The sequence below is a fragment of the Erinaceus europaeus genome, chromosome 2, assembly GCF_950295315.1.
Source record: "Erinaceus europaeus chromosome 2, mEriEur2.1, whole genome shotgun sequence".
NCBI lineage: Eukaryota > Metazoa > Chordata > Mammalia > Eulipotyphla > Erinaceidae > Erinaceus > Erinaceus europaeus.
In genome coordinates, this window is record NC_080163.1 from 122,540,023 (window position 1) to 122,559,220 (window position 19,198).

At 45.2% G+C, this 19,198-nt stretch overlaps 1 protein-coding gene across 1 annotated transcript; it reads right to left on the reverse strand.

Annotated features, from left to right (window-relative positions):
- MLYCD (malonyl-CoA decarboxylase) lies at positions 1 to 18,984 on the reverse strand. The gene is made up of 5 exons (XM_007528360.3): positions 18,394 to 18,984; positions 10,002 to 10,114; positions 8,393 to 8,549; positions 4,910 to 5,059; positions 1 to 2,544 (listed from the first exon to the last, which is right to left on the reverse strand). Exons 1-5 carry the CDS (start codon positions 18,922 to 18,924, stop codon positions 2,011 to 2,013), a joined length of 1,485 nt encoding a protein of 494 aa, XP_007528422.2. The 5' UTR covers positions 18,925 to 18,984; the 3' UTR covers positions 1 to 2,010.
- Positions 18,985 to 19,198: the final 214 nt, after the last annotated feature.

A 19,198-nucleotide genomic window follows, 5' to 3' on the forward strand; every position in this document is an offset into this window, starting at 1 on the left:
TGGTTTAGCAACAACAAGTTTATTGGTCATGTTTCTGGAGGTTGTAAGTATGAAGTCAGGGTGTCAGCACAATTGGGTGAAGATCCTCTTCCAGTCTCAAGTTCTTGTATCTTCAGAGTGGAAGGGGGTGAGGGAACGAGTCCCTTTTATAGTGGCTCTAGCCCATTCGTGAGGACCTTACCCTTATGACCTGATCACTTTTCAGAGCCTCATCTCCTAATACCAAAGGCTTTGGTGGTTAGGATGTCAACATTTGGATTTGGAGGGGACATGGACATTCAAACCATTAGCACTCTTCATGTCTAGTCATCCAGTTCATGCAGCACCTGTTAAATGTAAGGCACTGTAAAGACGAGGTGTGACAAATGAGAAATTCCTGATGGCTGTCGAAAGGATGTGAACTCACAACTCTGTTATAGACTCCCCACTTTTGAGTGTTTGGATTGAGAATTTGGTGTGAACATCTCCAGGGTTACGTGGTCAAATGAAGAAGACAGGTGTGATGTGGGTGACAGGAGCTGCTACCCTGGAGCAGTTATGCCAGGAGGCAACACATGTGTGAACATGTCTGCAGCAATCTGAGGGTGGTGACACTGTCTGGACACTGGGTGTGCAGGTAACTCTGGAATCAAGGGCTTTCAGAATTACCTGAGAGCAAAGTAAGCAGCAATTGCCACAAGGATTCAGATAGGGAAAGATTTCCAGTGGTGACAATATCACACTGTTAACAGATAACAAGCCATATGCAGAATATGACTGAGAATAACTGGAGGCTGGGTCTGAAGGACAAAAAGCTCAGAAGGGCAGGGCCTGTCAGACTAAGTGAGGACACTGAGCACACCATAAGCATGGACTCTCACAGGCACACAGACACATGTGTACAGACACATGCAGGTGCAGCCAGACTCACACACAGCCATCCCTTCCTCTTTCTTCCCCAAACCACAGCCATTGTCTCTCCTTCTCTTTTTTAATTTTTTAAATCTTTATTAGATAGAGACAGCCAGAAATTGAGGGGGGAGGGGAAGACAGAGAGGGAGAGAGACAGAGAGACACCTGCAGCCCTGCTTCACCACTTGTGAAGCTTTCTCCCTGCAGGTGGAGCTTGAACCTTGCTTACTGTGATGTGAGCACTCAACCAGGTGCACCACTGCCTGGCCCCTCTCCCTTCCTTTCTGTTCCCCTGCCACATACTCCAGGCCTCTTCGTCTGCAGCCAGACATGCCAACGGGTTGGTTGGGGACCAAGGGCACTGTTAATATTTTAGGGCTGATTCTAACTTACGAGCTCTTGGATCTAAAACATGACTAGCACGCGACCTTAAATAAACTTATATTTAATGCTTCACAGAACAAACTTGTTCTTTACTGCTAAGTTCATTATGAACTTGAATAACTGTAATTTTAAAGTCTATAGCCATTGTAAGCCCCAAGTAACACCATTTGTGTTCAGAAATCCAATTCTGCAGCAATAAACTTTGTGTAGAGCCCTCTTTATGCATTCAGAATAAATCTCCAAAATGTAACTAGCAGAATGTAGTAGAGCCTTCTAACTTTTTGCCATGGGTGGAGAGAAGTGGAGCAACCACTGACAAAGTATTTTCTATGCCTGCAAGAAAATCTGTTCTCACCTGCGATGTCTGAATGAGGTTGACAGACCCACCCGGGGATACCAGCTGGCAGAAGTTCTAGAATTTTCTGGAGACAGAGGTGTCACAGCACCGGTGCTGGGCAGGAAGTAAGGTCAAAGGCAGCAAAACAACCTTCTGGAGATGCTCAAGTGTCCTGACCCAGATTGTGTGCACCTGTGTCATCACATCTTGTAGCATATATTTCTAAGCACAACAAATCTTGGGTAATGTGCCTTTGAGGTGAGCCTGCTCCAGGGAGTGAGGACAGACTTAACCTGCTTTACTGAAATAAACTTCTGGTACATAACACACCTGACTCATGCAGAAAAAGGATCCTTTTCCAAGCCAGGGAGGTGTCTGCTTCAGGGATGACTGATTTTTTATAGTTTGCTTTGCTTCTGAAACTGGGCCACCAGGCTGAGCACCTGCTCTGAAGCCTTGATGTTCTTTGAGCTGAGGTAGGAAGTGCTGTTGGCGGCTGTTTCCTCTAGGAAGTAGCGGTAGTTGACCATCAGGCTGCATGAACTGGTGATACCCTTGAAGCTGGCATCGGCCATCCAGTTGATGCGCCACATCACGGCCCCATTCTGCAGGTGGAAGTTTGCCACAGGGTTCAGGGCATAGCCTCGGTGCTTCTCCCCATACAGGTACCAGGCACAGAGCCGCATCAGGGGGGCCTGCAGTGCCCTGGACAGCTTTTCTGACTTGGCCCAGTCGTTGCTGCTGAGAAGACCCTTGAGGGTCTCGAGGGCCGGCCCACCAGTGAGCTCGGAGATCTCTTTACATTCAGAGTCTGTGAGCAGCTCGTTTCTCCCGTGCTCCTTGGCTTGTGAGCTCAGGAGCCCCAGAAGCCACTTGGTGAACCCAGGTATAGGAGACAGACTTGAAAATGCCCCGAGGTGAGGAAACTCTCTCTGCAAGGTATGGACAGGGACATGTCATGGAGAGAAAGGCATGACATCTACAGACATATTATGTTGCCCAAAGAATGGTTGGTCTGTTGCCTGTAGTATAGAATCACCTCTCTCTCTCTCTACTCACGAGGTACAATTCACCCTGTATGTGGTTATATACTTTACTGTGAGTATTGGATCTGCTGTGATTTTCTTCTTTCAAAGAACATTATGAACCTCCTATCTTCCAGGCCCTGGTAGTATACTGAGTTTCCAGACATTCATTCATTCATTCATTCATTCATTCATTCATTCATTCATTTTTAACCAGAGAACTGTTCACCTTTGGCTTATAGTGTGTGGTGCTGGGGACTACACTTAGGAGTTGTGGTGTCTCAGGCATGAAAAGCCTTTGGCAGAACCATTATGTTATCTCCCCAACTCCCTGTCCAGGATGTTTACGATGGTGTCTCCCTCTGCACCATCTTGCCTATTGTCAGAGAACTCTGGGCCTGCTGTGTGTGACAGCAGGTCTTATCTTCCTCTCACATCATACTATCCCATAGACTCTTTTCTGATTATAGAACCTAGTGACTACTGAGAGAATAGTGGCCCACCAAGCTGGACAGGACAGAAAGGAGGGAATGGGCATCTCCTACATCAAACAATATGCTTCAATTACCACTGTTCAAATTACACAGACATCTCAATGATCACAGCAAATGATCTAGTCTTTCCTGATGAATGTAACATATGCTCACTAGAGAAAATTTAAGAAAAAGTAATGATGGAAACAAAGGAGACCATCACACTCCACCTCCCTGAGATAACTCCTCCCACAGTAAAATAGTACTCCTTTTGGTTTTCCTCTAAGCAAGTTTACATCTACTTTGACACTTTTTTTTTTTTCTAGAGCACTGCTCAGATCTGGCTTATGGTGGTGTGGAGGATTGAACCTGAGACTTTGGAGGCTCAGGAATGAGAGCCTCTTTGCGTAACCACTCTGCTATCTACCCCTGCTTTACACCTACTTTGCAAACTCAGACTAGGATCATTTTCCCAATGCTATTCAAAATTCAGCAATAACAAATTTCAGACACAGAGTAATATTAAAAGACTGAACATAATTTTCTGATAATGCTCTTTCATCAGGCACTTGTGTCCCTTATTGATTTGGGGCCACATCCTTGATTTTCTTCAGTAAAATCTATATTCATGGACACGTACAAGGAACAATCTAAGCAACGACTTGATAGCTTGCAAGTGTTTGCTTTTATAATCCTGATGGATGCTTTTGTGCAGGATGGCGTTGTGGCCTCTGCCAAGTCCCTCTCTGATAACCTGCTGGCATACAGCCGAGAGTGGTGAGCAGTTAGCTGACAGGATGACCTCTGGGCCAATTCAGAACCAGAGCCCATGTTTGATCACCCAGAACCTGGGGCCTGCTTATTCTTTGGTTACTTTTCTTACCTCACATGTATCCCCACCCCTGCTCCTCCTTGCCCCATTTATTTGTACCTTAACAAAGAAGCATCATTTTTTAATTTGATGTGACTTCTCATCCCCTCTGGGAAGAAGTGACACGGAGTGATTCTAATGAAGCAGACACCCACGTGGGTACCAAAACCCAAGTTCTAAGACTAAAAATTGATTATGAATTTAATCCAAATATGCAGATAATTGAATTCTACTTTAACTGTAATTCTTCCAGAGCAGTGTCTGTAGTCACTACTTATATTGAAACTCTTCATAGCAGAGAACACCACTGTTAGAGCCAATTATGAGCAATCTAATTATTTTACCCAATTACCTAATAATTAGATTTGAGTCACCATATTGACCCAAGCCCCTTATGAGATAGTTTTCAAAAGCCTGCCTGATCCCACTCTGACCCTGGCATTTCTGTTGTATGATGGCAAAAGCAATTTTCTCCAGGGCAACAACAACAATAAAAAGCCAGTGTGATTATTTTGTGTCTGGTCTAACCTCAGTGTGCCCCCACAGCCAAAGAGTGCCCAAGTCAATGGGATATGGGGGCCAGAGCCAGGGGCAGGTGGCTGGGGATGATCTGGATGGCTATGGTGACAGTGACATGACAGACATCCCAACAGGGACACTTGTGAGAATGGAAGATCCACTACTCACAATTGTGCTGGAACAGTTAAGTTCTGGCTAAGCAGAACTGGTGGTCCCCTAGAGGGGGCTAGTCCCTAGTGCCCACTGCCTGCTGGTCAACACAGAGTCCAGACTCTGGCTGCCTGTTTTCTGAAACTACTTCTGTCTCCTGAGTTATCATGGGGTCCCCAGGGAAGCACCAAGGGCATCTGAAACTTCTGCTTCGGCCCCACCCCTTCACCAGGCACAGCAGTGTCCTGTACTCCCTTACCTGCAACTCCTTCACCACCCTCTTGATGAGGAAACCACCCAGCTCCACACCCTGCAGTCCTGGCTGTGTCAGGCTGATGGAGTAGAAGATGGCGGTGGCAATTTTGTTCTTCTCTTCTGTATCTGATGGAGGGCAATCCTTTACTATGGCCTAGAAACAAAAAGTCACCAAAGTGGTGAGGGGCAGGATGCAACCATGGCCTGTACCATACCTTCTCTTAGGGCTGAGAGAAACCCTCAGATTAGACACCCAAATTCCCTTAATCCCCCTACACAAGGTCAAGGGCATGGAGGCTGGAAGCCTTTGTTACAATTTGCAAACCTTTATGTGGGTTGAGATTCCATAAATTCCCTGGGTTATGTGTTCAATATCTATCAATTCTCACTTGGAATTTTGCAGGAACTTTCCTGCAATCTTTGTTGAATTGTAATTTACATCCCTTTTGGTCATTTTCCTGGCCCATGTGCAAATTACGATTTGATTAAGCTGCTTTCCTATAAGAGAGGAAGGGGGATACAGACATCCCCCTTGGTCTAGACTATGGACTCTGTTTGCTGTAGCATTTCCATCAAATGTAAAGGCCAGTCTGTTCTGCCCTCAGCAGTTTCTGCTCCTTTCCTATGATCTGTTCTTAAAGATTTTTCAATTGTTTATGTCCTGTACCAGTTTGCATTTAAGAAATTTTCCTTTCTTGTGTACCTTATTGATTTGGGGCCACATCCTTGATTTTCCTCAGTGAAATCCATATTCATGGACACATACAAGGAACAATCTAAGCAACAACTTGTACGGGAATGTACTCTTTAGTCAAGGCTGACTTCCTTAACGGCATTCTCACTGAGGGTTGCTGAACCTGAATACTCTGAAGGGCACTTGCTAACAGTGGAGTAGTGGGCGGCACCTTTCAGTTGGCTTTGATGCAGGTACACCAGCTGCTTCTGAATAACAGCTCTAACTTCTATCAGCTACATTTGATTCTTGAACAAGGGGGTTAGACCCGGAGTCGAGGATGAGGTCTGGGAGCCCAGACACTTATTGGGAAGTATGGTTTGAATGTACTGCCCAGGGAAATGGCTCCAACTCTCCCACCTCGAGATGCTCCAATGGTCTGTTTGTGATTCTTCAAAAGTGAAGAATGGATGCCAGGAGGGAATGGGTCATGACACCTCCCCATCCTGTACTTACGTGCTGATGGGAGCATTTGGGTCAGGGTTAGAGCTTGCCACCCATCATTCTTTGCTTTTTTTTTTTTTTTTTAATTATTTCTTTATTGGGGAATTAATGTTTTACATTCAACAGTAAATACAATAGTTTGTACATGCATAACATTCCCCAGTTTCCCATTTAACAATACAACCCCCACTATGTCATTTATCATCCTTCATGGACCTGTATTCTCCCCACCCACCCACCCCAGAGTCTTTTACTTGGGTGCCATCTTTGCTTTTTAAGAGCTCTGCAGATCTTATTAAAAATGCCCAGAAAACAGTTTTTAAAATAAACCAAACTGTTCTTTAGTGACACAAATTTGGAGGCATAATGTCAGAGGTTAAATGCATAAAGAAGAGACCAAAATCTGTTCTAGTCTGTCTCTTTGATTTCAGGCACACGCACACGTGCGCGCGTGCATGCACGCACACACACACACACACACACACACACACACACACACACGGATGTTCTTGCACAAGCTCTTTTTTCCACACAGTGGGACACTTTCCCATGGGGTCAGTGCAAGGTAGAGCTGGAATCCTGGTCTATTCTCACTTGCTTTATCACTACAGGCAACTTGCTGAGGTATCCCTAAGCCTCAGCTTTCTTCTCTAAAATGCTAATCACACCTAGCTAACAGGGCTTTGTGTGGAGGGAAGCAGGGAATGTGCTTTGCAGGCACAGAGCAAGTGTTCAGTTGATTACTATGAATATCACAACTAAGGTCACACTGTATACATGCTGTTCTGTGACTTGAATTTTCACTCAATCAAGGCTGTTTTTTTACAGAAATACATTACCTACATGAACATTTAAACACATACATAGAAATCCAACCATTTACACACCATCTATTCTTTTTAAAAATTTAACTTATTTATTTTTTTGCCACTAGGGTTATCTCTGAGGTTTGGTAGCCACAACAAATCCACTGCTCTTGATAGCTCCTCTATCTTTCTTTTTCTCCCCCCACTTTCTTTTTGACAGAAATTGAGAATGAAGGGGGAGATAGGAAGCAGAGACACCTGAAGCACTGCTTCACTGCTTGTGAAGCTTCCCCCCTGCAGATGGGGATCAAGAGCTTGGACCTTGGTCCATATGTGTATACCACCCATTCTTTTATTTATTATTGGATAGAGACAGAAATTGAGAGGAGAGGAGGAGACAGAGAGGGAGAGAGAAAGAGAGACATCGAGGCACCTGTAGCCCTGCTTCACCACTCATGAAGCTTTCTCCCTGAAGGTGGGGACCAGGGAGCTTGAACCTGGGTTTTTGCACACTGTAATATGAGCACTTAACCAGGTATGCTACCGCCTGGCCCCATTATACCATCTATTCTCTAACACAACCCTTGGGTTATTATTTCCAAACTTTTGAAACTACAGTGTTACAATGTGCAACTGTCTCATTTTTAGGTATGAGTATCTCTATAGGATAAATTCCTTTGAGTGGAATTTCTTTGGTCAAAAGGAATATATGTTATGTATTTTAACAGACACTGCAGAATTTCCCAGAGAAGCAGCAATCACTCCTAGTATGTGGGCAGGCTGGCTCCTTCAACTGCTCCTCAGAGCAGTACGGAAGAATTTCCCCCTAGTGATCAAGAACATCTGCCCACTTGCCCTGCTGCCTGCCTCTCTCTTCTGACGTTAGCAAATGCCCATCTGGAATCTCTTCTCCTCTCTACAGCTTCCTGGTTAACGGGTCAGTTGGGCCATTGTCCTCTCCTGCTGCAGAAGCTATGAGTTAATCCCTGTGCCTGGGGGTCTCACTCCCCTCCAATCATTACCTTCCAATCCCCAGCCCTACACCAGCTGCACTGGTTTTCCTTCCTTGCACCTGCAGGAATGTTTCAGATACTTTTGCCAACCACACACAGTTCCCTCCTGGTTCACTCACCAGGCAGAGTTTGGACCCTGTATCAAACACACAGCATGGTGTCTTATGTCAGTTTTCCAATTATGGGTCTTTGATGACTTTCCCACAGGTACTTAGTGAATGGTTAAACAGTTGAAGTGCTTCCCTTCAAGCCTTCTATTATGGGCTCAATAGTGTCTCATCTAAGTCAATGCACTCAGAGGAGCCCCATCCTCCCCCTGCAGTGTGCACACATGACCTGAGGACATTCGGGAGCTACACATTTGAAGATTTCTATCCTAATAGCCCTAAGATCCACAAAAATCTAAAGCAGTAAGTGTTTTAAAAGGAAAAGTAAAGCTATGTTAAGAACACTTAAGGGACTCTTGAGTGCCTGTCTGGCCCTGGGAGTACCTGGATATTGTTGGAGATGTCACTGGTCAGAGCCACATGCAGGACAATCAGTGGCTCTTCGGGGGTCGAGCAGTGTGAGAAGAAGAAGCACCTCCGGTAGGGTCCCACACGCCGCTTCATGTCCATCCAGTTCTTGACGGGATGCACAGCCTCAGACCTGCGGAGATCATCACAGAGAGGCAAGGTGACTCCAGACAAGCCTTCCCTAACTCCTACTTACTGAAGTCACAGATGTCCTTTAAATAGAACTTGAACTGGAGGCTGGGCGGTAGTGCAGTGGGTTAAGGACCTGTGCAAGAACCAGCGTCAGGGGGATCACTTCACAAGCAGTGAAGCATTTCTGCAGGTGTCTATTCCCCCTCTGTATTCCCCTCTGCTCTCATTTTCTCTCTGTCCTATCCAACAACAACAGAAATGACAACAATAACAATAACAAGGGCAGCAAAATGGGAAAAACGGCCTCCAGGAGCAGTGGATTCGTAATGTAGGCACTGAGCCCCAGCAGTAACCCTGGAGCCTAAATAAATATACATTAAAAAAAATTAACTTGAACTGATTTCTAAAAGTCTCTCTCTCTCTCTTATACTTTATAAAATCACTTTTCTGGGGACTTAGTACAGGGTAGCAGGTAGGGCTCTCCTATCTGTTATATTTCTAATAGATTGGCCTTGTCCGAAGCCCAGACTCTCAGAGTCAATACGGAAGGTGACGGAGTCTTAGGGGGGAAAGCACTGTTTCTGTTTAGGTGGCAAACCGTGATGCGCTAGTGTGGGCTACTGTGTCCCAGACACGCTGGGATTACATATGACAGGGCGCTTATTGTTATTATTACTATCTGTAGCACCACACAGTAACTTCTGCTGTCCCAAGACTCACTTTTTTCATTTTTTGAGTTTTCTTTACATTTCAGATAGACAAAGATACAGAGCGGGGGAAACACTACTGCCTGCTTCATTATCTAGGAGTGTCCCCTGGTGGTGTGGTACACCCATGCAGTGCTGGGGCTTCATGCATGGGGGAGTGGTGCTTTGCCAGGTGAGCTATCTCCTGGCCCCTCGATATAACTAATTTAGGATTTTATCCAATAGAAAAAAAAGTATTATTTATTGGAGGGAGACAGGGAGAAATCTGTAGCACTGATTCCCTGCTCATGAAACTTCCCCCCTGCCCCCAGCAGGTAGGAACCTGGGGCTTGAACCCAGACCCCTGCACATGGTAACATACCTGCCACTGCCTATCTCCCAAGGGAGGAATTTTAATAGTTAGATGAGACAGACTCTACTTTGATTACCAATGCAAATACTTGGCCCACTGATATCAGAGATGTAGTTTTGTAATAGGGTCTTGAGGGAAAAGTGAGCCTATGAGAGGAAACAAATGAAACTCCACGTTAACTTGGGGGGGGGAGGGGGCATAAATAAGATCCTACATGTAGGTGTGCCAGAAGACTGGTCAGTTTCTACCAGTGTCTTTTCTTCCTCCACAATCTTGCCATCACCTACAAGGAGAGTCCCACACATGTGAACATCATATTTAGAATACAGTGAGCATGTGTGTGGATATTGGCTTCCAGCTGCAATATAGGACAAGGGTAGCCCTTAATACTTACTCACTAATTTTCTGAAGCACCTCACAGGGTGAATGCCAGGTGACCCGTTCAAGGTTCAAGAACCCTGAAGAAAACCACTCTGAGAGCATGCCTTTCAGCACACCATTCATTTCCTGAAAAGAAGAGGAGACAGCCATCAGTCTTTAAGGTATGGAGGCCAAGCCCATCTCTGTACCATCACAAGCACTGTGAGTTAAAACACTAAAATGTGACACAAAAGAAGACCGAGAGGAAGGGATGGGGAGGCTGGGGATTCAGTGTCCTATGGAGCAGGAGTGGAGGTGAGGTATACTAACACCTATCTTGGGAAGATGTGGAGCTGTACACCTGTGACAACAACACTGTAAATCAACTTTTTTTTTTTCTCAGAAAGTGACAAATAAACAAATAAATAAATAAAGAGACCATGCAAGAAATTTCTCTAAATGGCTTTGTCTGAAATGGAGGGCACTCCTGAACTCTTCTCTCAGGTCAAGACCCAGTATTTCAACTCTCTTTTTTTTAGATGTTACTGCTTCAACATGAAGGAAGATATTCAACTTGAAATAAGTTCTCAAATTAAATAATACATACCCATTCATTCACTGTAGTGAGCACAGATGAAAGTAGGGAGCTGGGAGTTGGGCGGTAGCGCAGCGGGTTAAGCGCACAGCACAAGGACCGGCATAAGGATCCGGGTTCAAGCCCCCAGGCTCCCCACCTGCAGGGGGGTGGCTTCACAGGTGGTGAAGGAGGTCTGCAGGTGTCTATCTTTTTCTCCCCCCGTTTCTATCTTTCCCTCCTCTCTCCATTTCTCTCTGTCCTATCCAACAACAACATCAATAATAACTACAACAATAAAACAACAAGGACAACAAAAAGGAATAAATAAATATACATAAAAAATTAAAAAAAAAAAGAAAAAACAAATGACCTTCCACCTTCTGCAACCCACAATGACCTTGGGTCTATACTCCCAGAGGGCTAAAGAATAGGAAAGCTATCAAGGGAGGGGATGGGATATGGAGTTCTGGTGGTGGGAATTGTGTGGAGTTGTACCCCTCTTATCCTATGGTTTTGTCAGTGTTTGCTTTTTATAAATAAAATAAAGTAAAAAAAAAAAAAGAGAAGACAAATGAGAAGGTGGCAGTTGAGATGTGGCAGGGAGGGTAAGAGGTGTCATGGGGAATGTACAGAATGGTTCTTTATAACACTGTCTTCACTGCACTTGACCACACTGGTTCTTAATCTTCTCGGGTCCTTACACACTCTGAGTATGTGCTGAAATTCAGAAGAAGAAAAAAAGATATTGACAAAAATTTGCATACAATTTCTTGTGGTTTGTAGGCCCCTTCAAAATTCATATGGGGATCATTCCAGAAATATTTAGTTTTAATATTAATGCAGTGTTATGAAAGAAATTACTTGGTTAATGAAAACAATCCCTCTCAAAGTCTCTCCATTCTATTTTAAGTTACTGCTGCCTATAAAATGTGACCCTGGAGCTGACGGGGGAATCTAGGTGAAAGGTTGGACATCTCCACTGCTCAGTTCTACCATGCAGCCAGTTGGCTGGGCTGGGCTGGCCATGGCACCTAGCAGCAAGGTTACTGGATCACCAAGTACTGCTGGAAAGAGAGCTTGCTTTATGTCCATGAAGTAATCCTTTGCTGGCAACTGAAGATACAAGAACTAAAATCTGGAACCTCCTCTCTCCCCAGAGCTGTACCCCACTAGAGAAAGATAGAAACAGGTTGGGGGGTATGGATCAACCTGTCAGTTCCCACGTCCAGTGGAGAAGCAATTATAGAAGGCAGAACTTCCACCTTCTACACCCCATAAAGATCTTTGGTTCATTCTCCCAGAGGGATAAAGAATAGGGAAACTTCTAAGGGAGAGTAGGTTTCTAGGGAACTCTGGGAGTAGGGATTGAATTGTATGGAATTGTACCTCTCCTATCCCACAATCTTACAAATGATTGTTAAATTAAAAAATAAAAAAAGATAAATAAAGATAAAACTGCCTGGGAGGCCAGTGATATAAAGTCAGTGTTGGCTCTGTATTTTCACTCTGTGCTGCAAATGCCAGTTACCTTCAGTGATACTGTTTAAAAGGCTGATATAGTTTTCCTTTCTGCAGAGAGAGTTACTTTGGTGCTCTTCTAAAGTTTTGCATAACCAAGACTGCACTATTTGTAATGCAAAGAAGCTATCTTTTTCACTATTAAGACTCCTAGGTTGCAGAAGGAAGCTACAAACAAGAAGAGAGTACAGCAGCTACTCAGACAGTTTAGATCCAATTCAAATTTGTATAAGCCTCCCTCCCTACAGCCACACTGACTGGGGCATACTTTCCTATCTACAAACAGGTTTTTAGCTAGTTAAGCCCAGCATTGAATAGAGCCAAATGAGGACTACTTTGCTAATTTAAAAGCAGGGCAAGCCCACCAAAGATGTATAGCCAATGTATAGAGAGAGCACTGAGTATCATAAGGGTAGGAATACTGACACAAGTTTAGTCCTTTCTCTGATGTGTTATTCATATCCCCTTAGGGCTCACACATCTCCAATTCCATCAAAATCATCCATCAGGAAACCCTACCATTGTCTAAGTGCTAACTTCCTTCTAGGGCATCTGAATCTCTGATTTGTCTCAGATCTCTGAGTGGGGAATTAGCTCAATTTCATTGCGGATTTTATCTGTAAGAAGCATAAAATATATTGTGGGGTGTTGGGTGGTAGCACAGTGGGTTAAGTGCACATGGCGCGAAGTACAAGGACCGGCAAAAGGATCAGAGTTCAAGCTCCCAGCTCCATTTCTCTCTGTTCTACGCAATGACGACATCAATAACAGCAAGGACAACAAAAGGGGAATTAAAAAAAGCAAATTAAAAAAAATATATTAAAAAAAAAGCATAACTCTGGGGTTGGGCAGTGGCACTCCTGGTAGAATATACATGCTACAACATGCAAGGACCTGGGTTCAAGCCCCTAGGCTCCACTTCCAAGGGGGGAAGCTTCACAAGTTGTCCCTCCACCCCCATCCCCAAAAGGCTTTATCTGGTAACCAGGAGAGCTGTTTCAATTCCTGGTATAAGTTGCCTTCTTAATTTTAATCACTCTGCCTAATGGTAGAGGATTTATTTATTTCCTATTCTACTTTTTAAAGGTCAACAAACTGGGGGTTTGTAATTACAGAAGTCAAGAACATTGACAAACATCTTTTTCTATGCATTCCTTCATTATGAGAACTAAAATCCCTTTCTTGAAAGAAATTCTTCAGGACCATTTCACTCACTACGGTCAAGGAGTTCTACAAAAGTGTACCATGTGACTTTACCACTCCATATGAATCTAGAAGCCCCTGGTTTGCTTCTAATATACACAGACTTTCTTTCCCCCCCAGTACTATACAGACTTCTAAAATACTTTTATTTACATATGTATTTATTTATTTTTACCAGAGTACTGTTCAGCTCTGGCTTATGGTGGTGTGGGGGATTGAACCTGGGACTCTGGCATGAGAGTCTGTTTGCATAACCAATATGCTATCTATCCTCTGCCCTAAAATATTTTTATTTAATGGTGGGTGGGCTGTGTCCATTTACTCTGAGCATCAAGTTGCTAGCTTGAAAACATAACAGAGATACTTGATCTCTGCCAGGTTGTAAGAACTCTCTTCAAGGTAGTTTTCGTATCTTTCTAGCAAAGAGATTTGAGATTGACTTTGAATTTTAATTTGTAAATTATATCTTTAGCAAATCCCTATAATATCTCTCAAGAGCCTTTCTTATAAAACAGGAGTCTGCTCTAAATATCCTGACCCCAGGCCCAATCTCACCTCAATGCAGTCAGCTGGCCCAAGGGAGTTGAGAAACTTGGCCCAAATCCCCCAAACCATGGCTCTAGCAGCAGGTAACAGACAGGACTGGGCCCCTTTCTTCTCACATACTACTTTTTCCATTATCCCATCATAACAGAAGACACCCAACTAGCACCCTTTTGAGACACTGCATTTCTAGTTATCCTAAAAATGCTTTTGGACTACAGGACTCAGTGACCAAAGCTGTACTGTGCATACAGAAGACTGACCCCATGGGGTAAAGTGAGCAGGGCAAGCCAATAGCAGCTCACCTGCAAAACAGCACCTACTGACTTAAGTCAAAAGGTTTGGAGGCAGCACTGCTGAGTCTATGTGGTATGTGTATCTGTGTACCAAGCTCTGGGCAATGATGGGTGAGCTCTCTGATCTCCCAGGGCAATAGAGCATCACAGACTCACGGGGCCTGACACTTCTGTTTTAAAGCTTCCTGTGATGGGAGCTTGGGTGGCATACCTGGCTGAGCTCACATGTTTCAATGCATAAGGAGACTCAGGTTCAGGCCCTTGGTCCCTACCTGCAAGTGGGAAGCTTCATGATTGGTAAAGCAGTGCTGCAGGTGTCTTTCTTTCTCTCTCTTTATTGCCCCCTTCCCTCTCAATCTCTCACATAGAGATACATTTTTTTTTCTTTTTTTTTTTGCCACTAGGGTTATCGTTGGGGCTTGGTGCCAGCACTATGAATCATGTGCTTCTGGCAGCCATGTATTCCTTTCTTGTTATTATATAGGTCAGAGAGCAAGTGAGATGGGAGGGAGAGATAAGACAGGAACTTGTAGACCTGCTTCACTACTTGTGAAACCTCCCCCACGCAGGTGGGGAGCAAGGGCTCAAACCTGGGTCCTCGCACATGGTAATGTATGTGCTCAACCAGGTGCACCACCAATGGGCCCCCCAAATAAAATACTTTTTTCCATGTCTAAACTTAGTGCATAAAATATTTTTTTAAAAGCTTCCTGTGAAAACCTTCTGGTGGTTTCCAAAACTGGAGTCCTGAAAATGGGGAAAAAATGTAGCTTTTTCTAGCTTCTTAACTTGGAGGCAAAAATCTACAATGAGGTATAAGGAAAAATCAAATCAATTATACACATGAAGAGGTTCTAAGAACAAACTGTAACAGCACATTCCAAGGATAATTTCTGTGAATTAAAATACTAGTAGTCCTCTAAGGGACTATAATGACATAACTATGTAGAGCAAAGAAGGAAGCTGACAGATTTACCTACTTCTGGTTGTTGATATTACAGAGAAGGGCAGGGTTTCTAGGAGGAGAGAGGCAGGAGAGATGATTGCTTTTATCTTCTGGTCAAGAAACACTATTACTCCATGTGGCATTTTGCCTGACAGCAGGTGACAGTGTAGACAGACATTGTTAAGCAAACAAGGTTATCATGGCCATCTGAAGACCTGGCATGCTGGTAGCTCAGGATTCCCCAGGGCAGCTCCTCTATCTCTAAAGATATCTAAAGGTCACAAGTTGTCACAGTGTTTCTTCCTGACTACACAATTCTGAAGAGTTTTCTGGTGTGGGGACCCACTCAGCAAGGTTCCAGAGAACCAGAAAATGTGGATGGAACATCAGAAATTACCCAGCACCAATGCTGCAATCTGACAAAGGCAGGCCAAACGTCTTGTCTTTTTCAGTTATATAGAAACCATCCAAATCTTTCTGGGCTTCCTTCCAGGCTTAGAACTCTTGAGAACAGGACAGTCTGACATCAAGACAAGTGGGAATTATTAAAATATTAACTGTATTACTGTAGGGTTACCTGCCGGCCTTCCTAAATGCTTTAGCCAACATTTTTCTATGTAGGGAATAGAAGGGAAGGTTTCTTAGTTGATAATCTAACTGGAGAGTGAATGAATGATATACTTCAAATGATAAATTTGGTTATTAATGGATAAAATTCAAATGAGGGGTATAGACATTAACATGTGCTAATAAGTTCAAAACTGGGTGACACCACTGTGGGCTGGAGTGACTGGAAGCAGAGTAAATGAGCTGGTGGTGGAGTCAGTTGTATTAATAAGAGGCCTCTCAAGAAGGAATCACATATTAAAGGAGATTCAGGAATGTTCCATCTAAGAACCTGCTTTCCTGTAGAGAAGAGTCTGCAGAAAGGAGGGAGAAATGAACAGGCAAGTGTGAAATATTATCCAAGATGCTTTGGTGTGCACCATCCCTCTGGCCACATAAGGCTAGATGAGTTTTCAAGAGAGGAGTCAATAATGACCTGTGATCATTAGTGGGTGCAATTAATGGCAAGATAGAAACTCATCAAATTCTCAGAGAGTAAATACAGTTACAAGAGAATATCAAGTTCCCAACTCAGTGAAACTAAATAGATAGTAATTAACTATGTTGCTTTACCTTGCTGTTGGTTTTACAGAGAAAAGACAAAAGAACAAACCCATTTTAGATCTGCTTGTATCATCACTTCCAAGAGCTGTTGGCCTTGGCCTGGGTTCTCTCTCCCAGCTCTGGACACTACACTCAGCTTGGACAAGATCATCCATCTGCCAATGGCCATACTAATTTGCTAATAGTTTCTTGTGGTTTGCTGAAGGTGAAACATGCAAATGCATTAGAAGCACTGTACTCACTAGGCCTGTTACTAATGTTTGAGATAATGGTATAAAGACTCCCAGACAAAGTGACCATGGAGCCAGCATAGAGCACACCTGGTGCCAAACAGACTATGAGGACTGTGTTGAATGAATAAAATGCTGGGTGGATGATTTCATTCTGGGACAGGTAGCATTACACCAAATGCTCAATCCTCCTTTACCATAAGAAGCATGCTTCAGAAAGACCATCAGAGGTCAGTGATATCTGCTTCAAGAAAAAAAAAAAGTCTATTTACATTACAAAGTAAATCTAAGTCTCCCTAAGAGGAATTAATGACAGACAGGAACACACACACAATACTGAAAGTTATCCAACTGTCAAGAATAATACTTATTACTGAAATTATTACAATAATTATTGCTGAAATTTACACCATTCTCAGTCACACCCAGTGTTTGCTTCTAAGGCTACATAGTGAAGAAATTTTTACCATAACTGGCAATTGATGGGGATATAGTATAAAGAAAGAACTCATAACTATTTTCTTTGAGTTTTTCATGAAGTCACATGACCATAACATCTTATTTCCTCTACTGTAAAGGTGGGCATATGACCCACCCATGGGTGAGGTAAAGACCATGAAAATACTGGGCCAGTGTTAAGAGTTTTAAGTGATCTAGGGAACAACTGTCCAATTGGTTATTTTCTTTTTCCTTTATGAGCAAGTGAGAGTGCACCAAGTACCACTCTACCATCCACAGCTCTGCTCATTCCGTTTTTGTGGCTTTCATGAGTTGCCAGGGATTTAATCCACGGCCTCACAAATGCAAGGCAGGCACTCCGCTGCGAGCCATCTACTCAACTGATCAGCTTTTTAAAAGTCAACTGTGCCATAAAACATTCTGCATGAGGGGCCAGGTGGTGGCGCACCTGGTTGAACACACATGTAACAGTGCACAAGGACCTGGGTTCGAGGCCCCGGCCCCCACCTGCAAGGGGAAACCTTTCCTCGTGGTGAAGCAGGTTTGTAGGCGTTTCTGTCTCTCTCCCTCTTTATCTCCCCTCCTCCTCTCAATTTCTGGCTGTCTCTATCCAATAAATAAATAAAGATAATTAAAAATTTTTTTAAAAAGTTCTGCATGTCAGAAACTTTCTGAAACATTTACATCTTTTTGTTGTTGTTTTTCACTAGAAGAACATGGTCCCTTCATGTCCAGTTATCAGAAATCTTTCAGGTTATTATTTCTAATTTTTCTAGAGCATTGCTTATTGTGGTGCTAAGAATAAATTTGGGACTTCAGAGCCTCAGGCAAGAAAGTCTTTTGCATAACCACTGTGTCATCTCCGCACTCTTAAAGCTTTTACTCGCAACCAACCAGAGGTCACTGTGTTAAGCACCTGATCATTTCAAGTCCATCTAGAAGCATTTGTTAGAGGTGTAGAAGAGTAAAGCACAATGCCCTAAGTTAGGTGGCAGAGGGAATAAACCAGAAGGTTGGATCTAGAAGCCTGGGCAGCATGACCTCAAGCTCAGGTCATCCTGGTGCCTCTCACGGGACTCCTTAGGACTATGCTTCACACACACTGAGTCCTCGGTGAGCGCTTGCTGACAGTATACAGGCTTTCAGAAGGACACACATCCAAATACAGCACACAGCTGAGTGCTCTTGGCTAGAACAGTAAGAGACTTTAAGGTGCACACTCACAAGGGTCGGACTGACAGTCACTCCAAATGCAGTGACTCCAGCAAGCACTGTATATATAGCAAGGACCCGAGCAGGGCAAGACTATGCAGGGAGGCAACGGGGACAGGGCTCAGGGGGCTGCAACTCGGGGACAGAGGTGACTAAGGTGCCTCAGGTCGAGGAGGGTGAAGGAGCTGGGTCTTGAGCAGGACAGGTGAGGCCAGGCAGCCCTGCAGTCCCCGCTACCAGGAGGGGCGGGGGCGGCCCGGGCGGGGCCTTACCCGGACGTGCGGCCCCTCCACTAACTTGAGGGCCTGAGCCTCCAGCAGGTCGGCCCGCAGCTGCACCAGGAAGCGCACGCCGCCGTCCAGCTTGCTGATGTGGTGGAACAGGCCGCGGTAGCGCGGCACCAGCGCGTAGCGCAGCCGGTCCTCCGCCTGTAGCAGCACGGCCGCCTCCCGCGGTTGCTCGCGCAGCTGCAGGACGCCGGCGCTCTGCTCGGCCACCAGGCCGTGGTCCACGCCGAAGCCCCGCGCCAGGCGACCCAGCAGCTCGGCGCGCTCGGCCGCTGCGGCCAGGCCGCCGTAGAAGCTGACGAAGTCCGCGCACTGGCCCTCGGCGGGCGCCGGCGTCTTCTCGCGCAGCTCGTAGGGCGGCGCGGCTGGCACGGCGCGGAGCAGCAGCTCGTCCATGGCCCGCTCCAGGGACGAGTCGGCCGGCCGGCCGCTAGACAGCCGGAATTGCGGCTGCACTGTCGGCAGCCACAGACGGATGAGGCGCCGGGCCGCCAGGCTTGGCCCGAGGCCTCTCATGGCAGGGTGGTAACAGGTGCCCGGAGGACGCGCCGCCAAAACCACGACGCTTCCTGCTTCCGGCATGCTGCGCCCCCATTGGCCGAGCCTGAGGGATGGGTGGGCGGTGGCCAATCCGGGAGTAGAGCAGCTGATGGGGCGGGGAAGGGCGCGGCTCAGCCCTGGCCAAGTGCAGCCAAAGGTCCCGGGTCAGCTGCCTCTGCGCCCAGCGGCCCTGCCCAGCGGGCGCCCGGCCCCCACCCCACCGAATGGCCCTCGCAGCCCCTCCCCTAAG

Bases quoted from the DNA above. Each gene is read 5' to 3' on its own strand.
- MLYCD (XM_007528360.3), bottom strand. From the start codon at position 18,924: ATGAGAGGCCTCGGGCCAAGCCTGGCGGCCCGGCGCCTCATCCGTCTG. The intron at 8,550-10,001 runs GTAAGTATTAAG...TGATCTCCGCAG, and splicing joins GTGCTTCAGAAAATTAGTGA to GTCTGAGGCTGTGCATCCCG. The intron at 2,545-4,909 runs GTAAGGGAGTAC...CATACCTTGCAG, and splicing joins GGGTGGTGAAGGAGTTGCAG to AGAGAGTTTCCTCACCTCGG.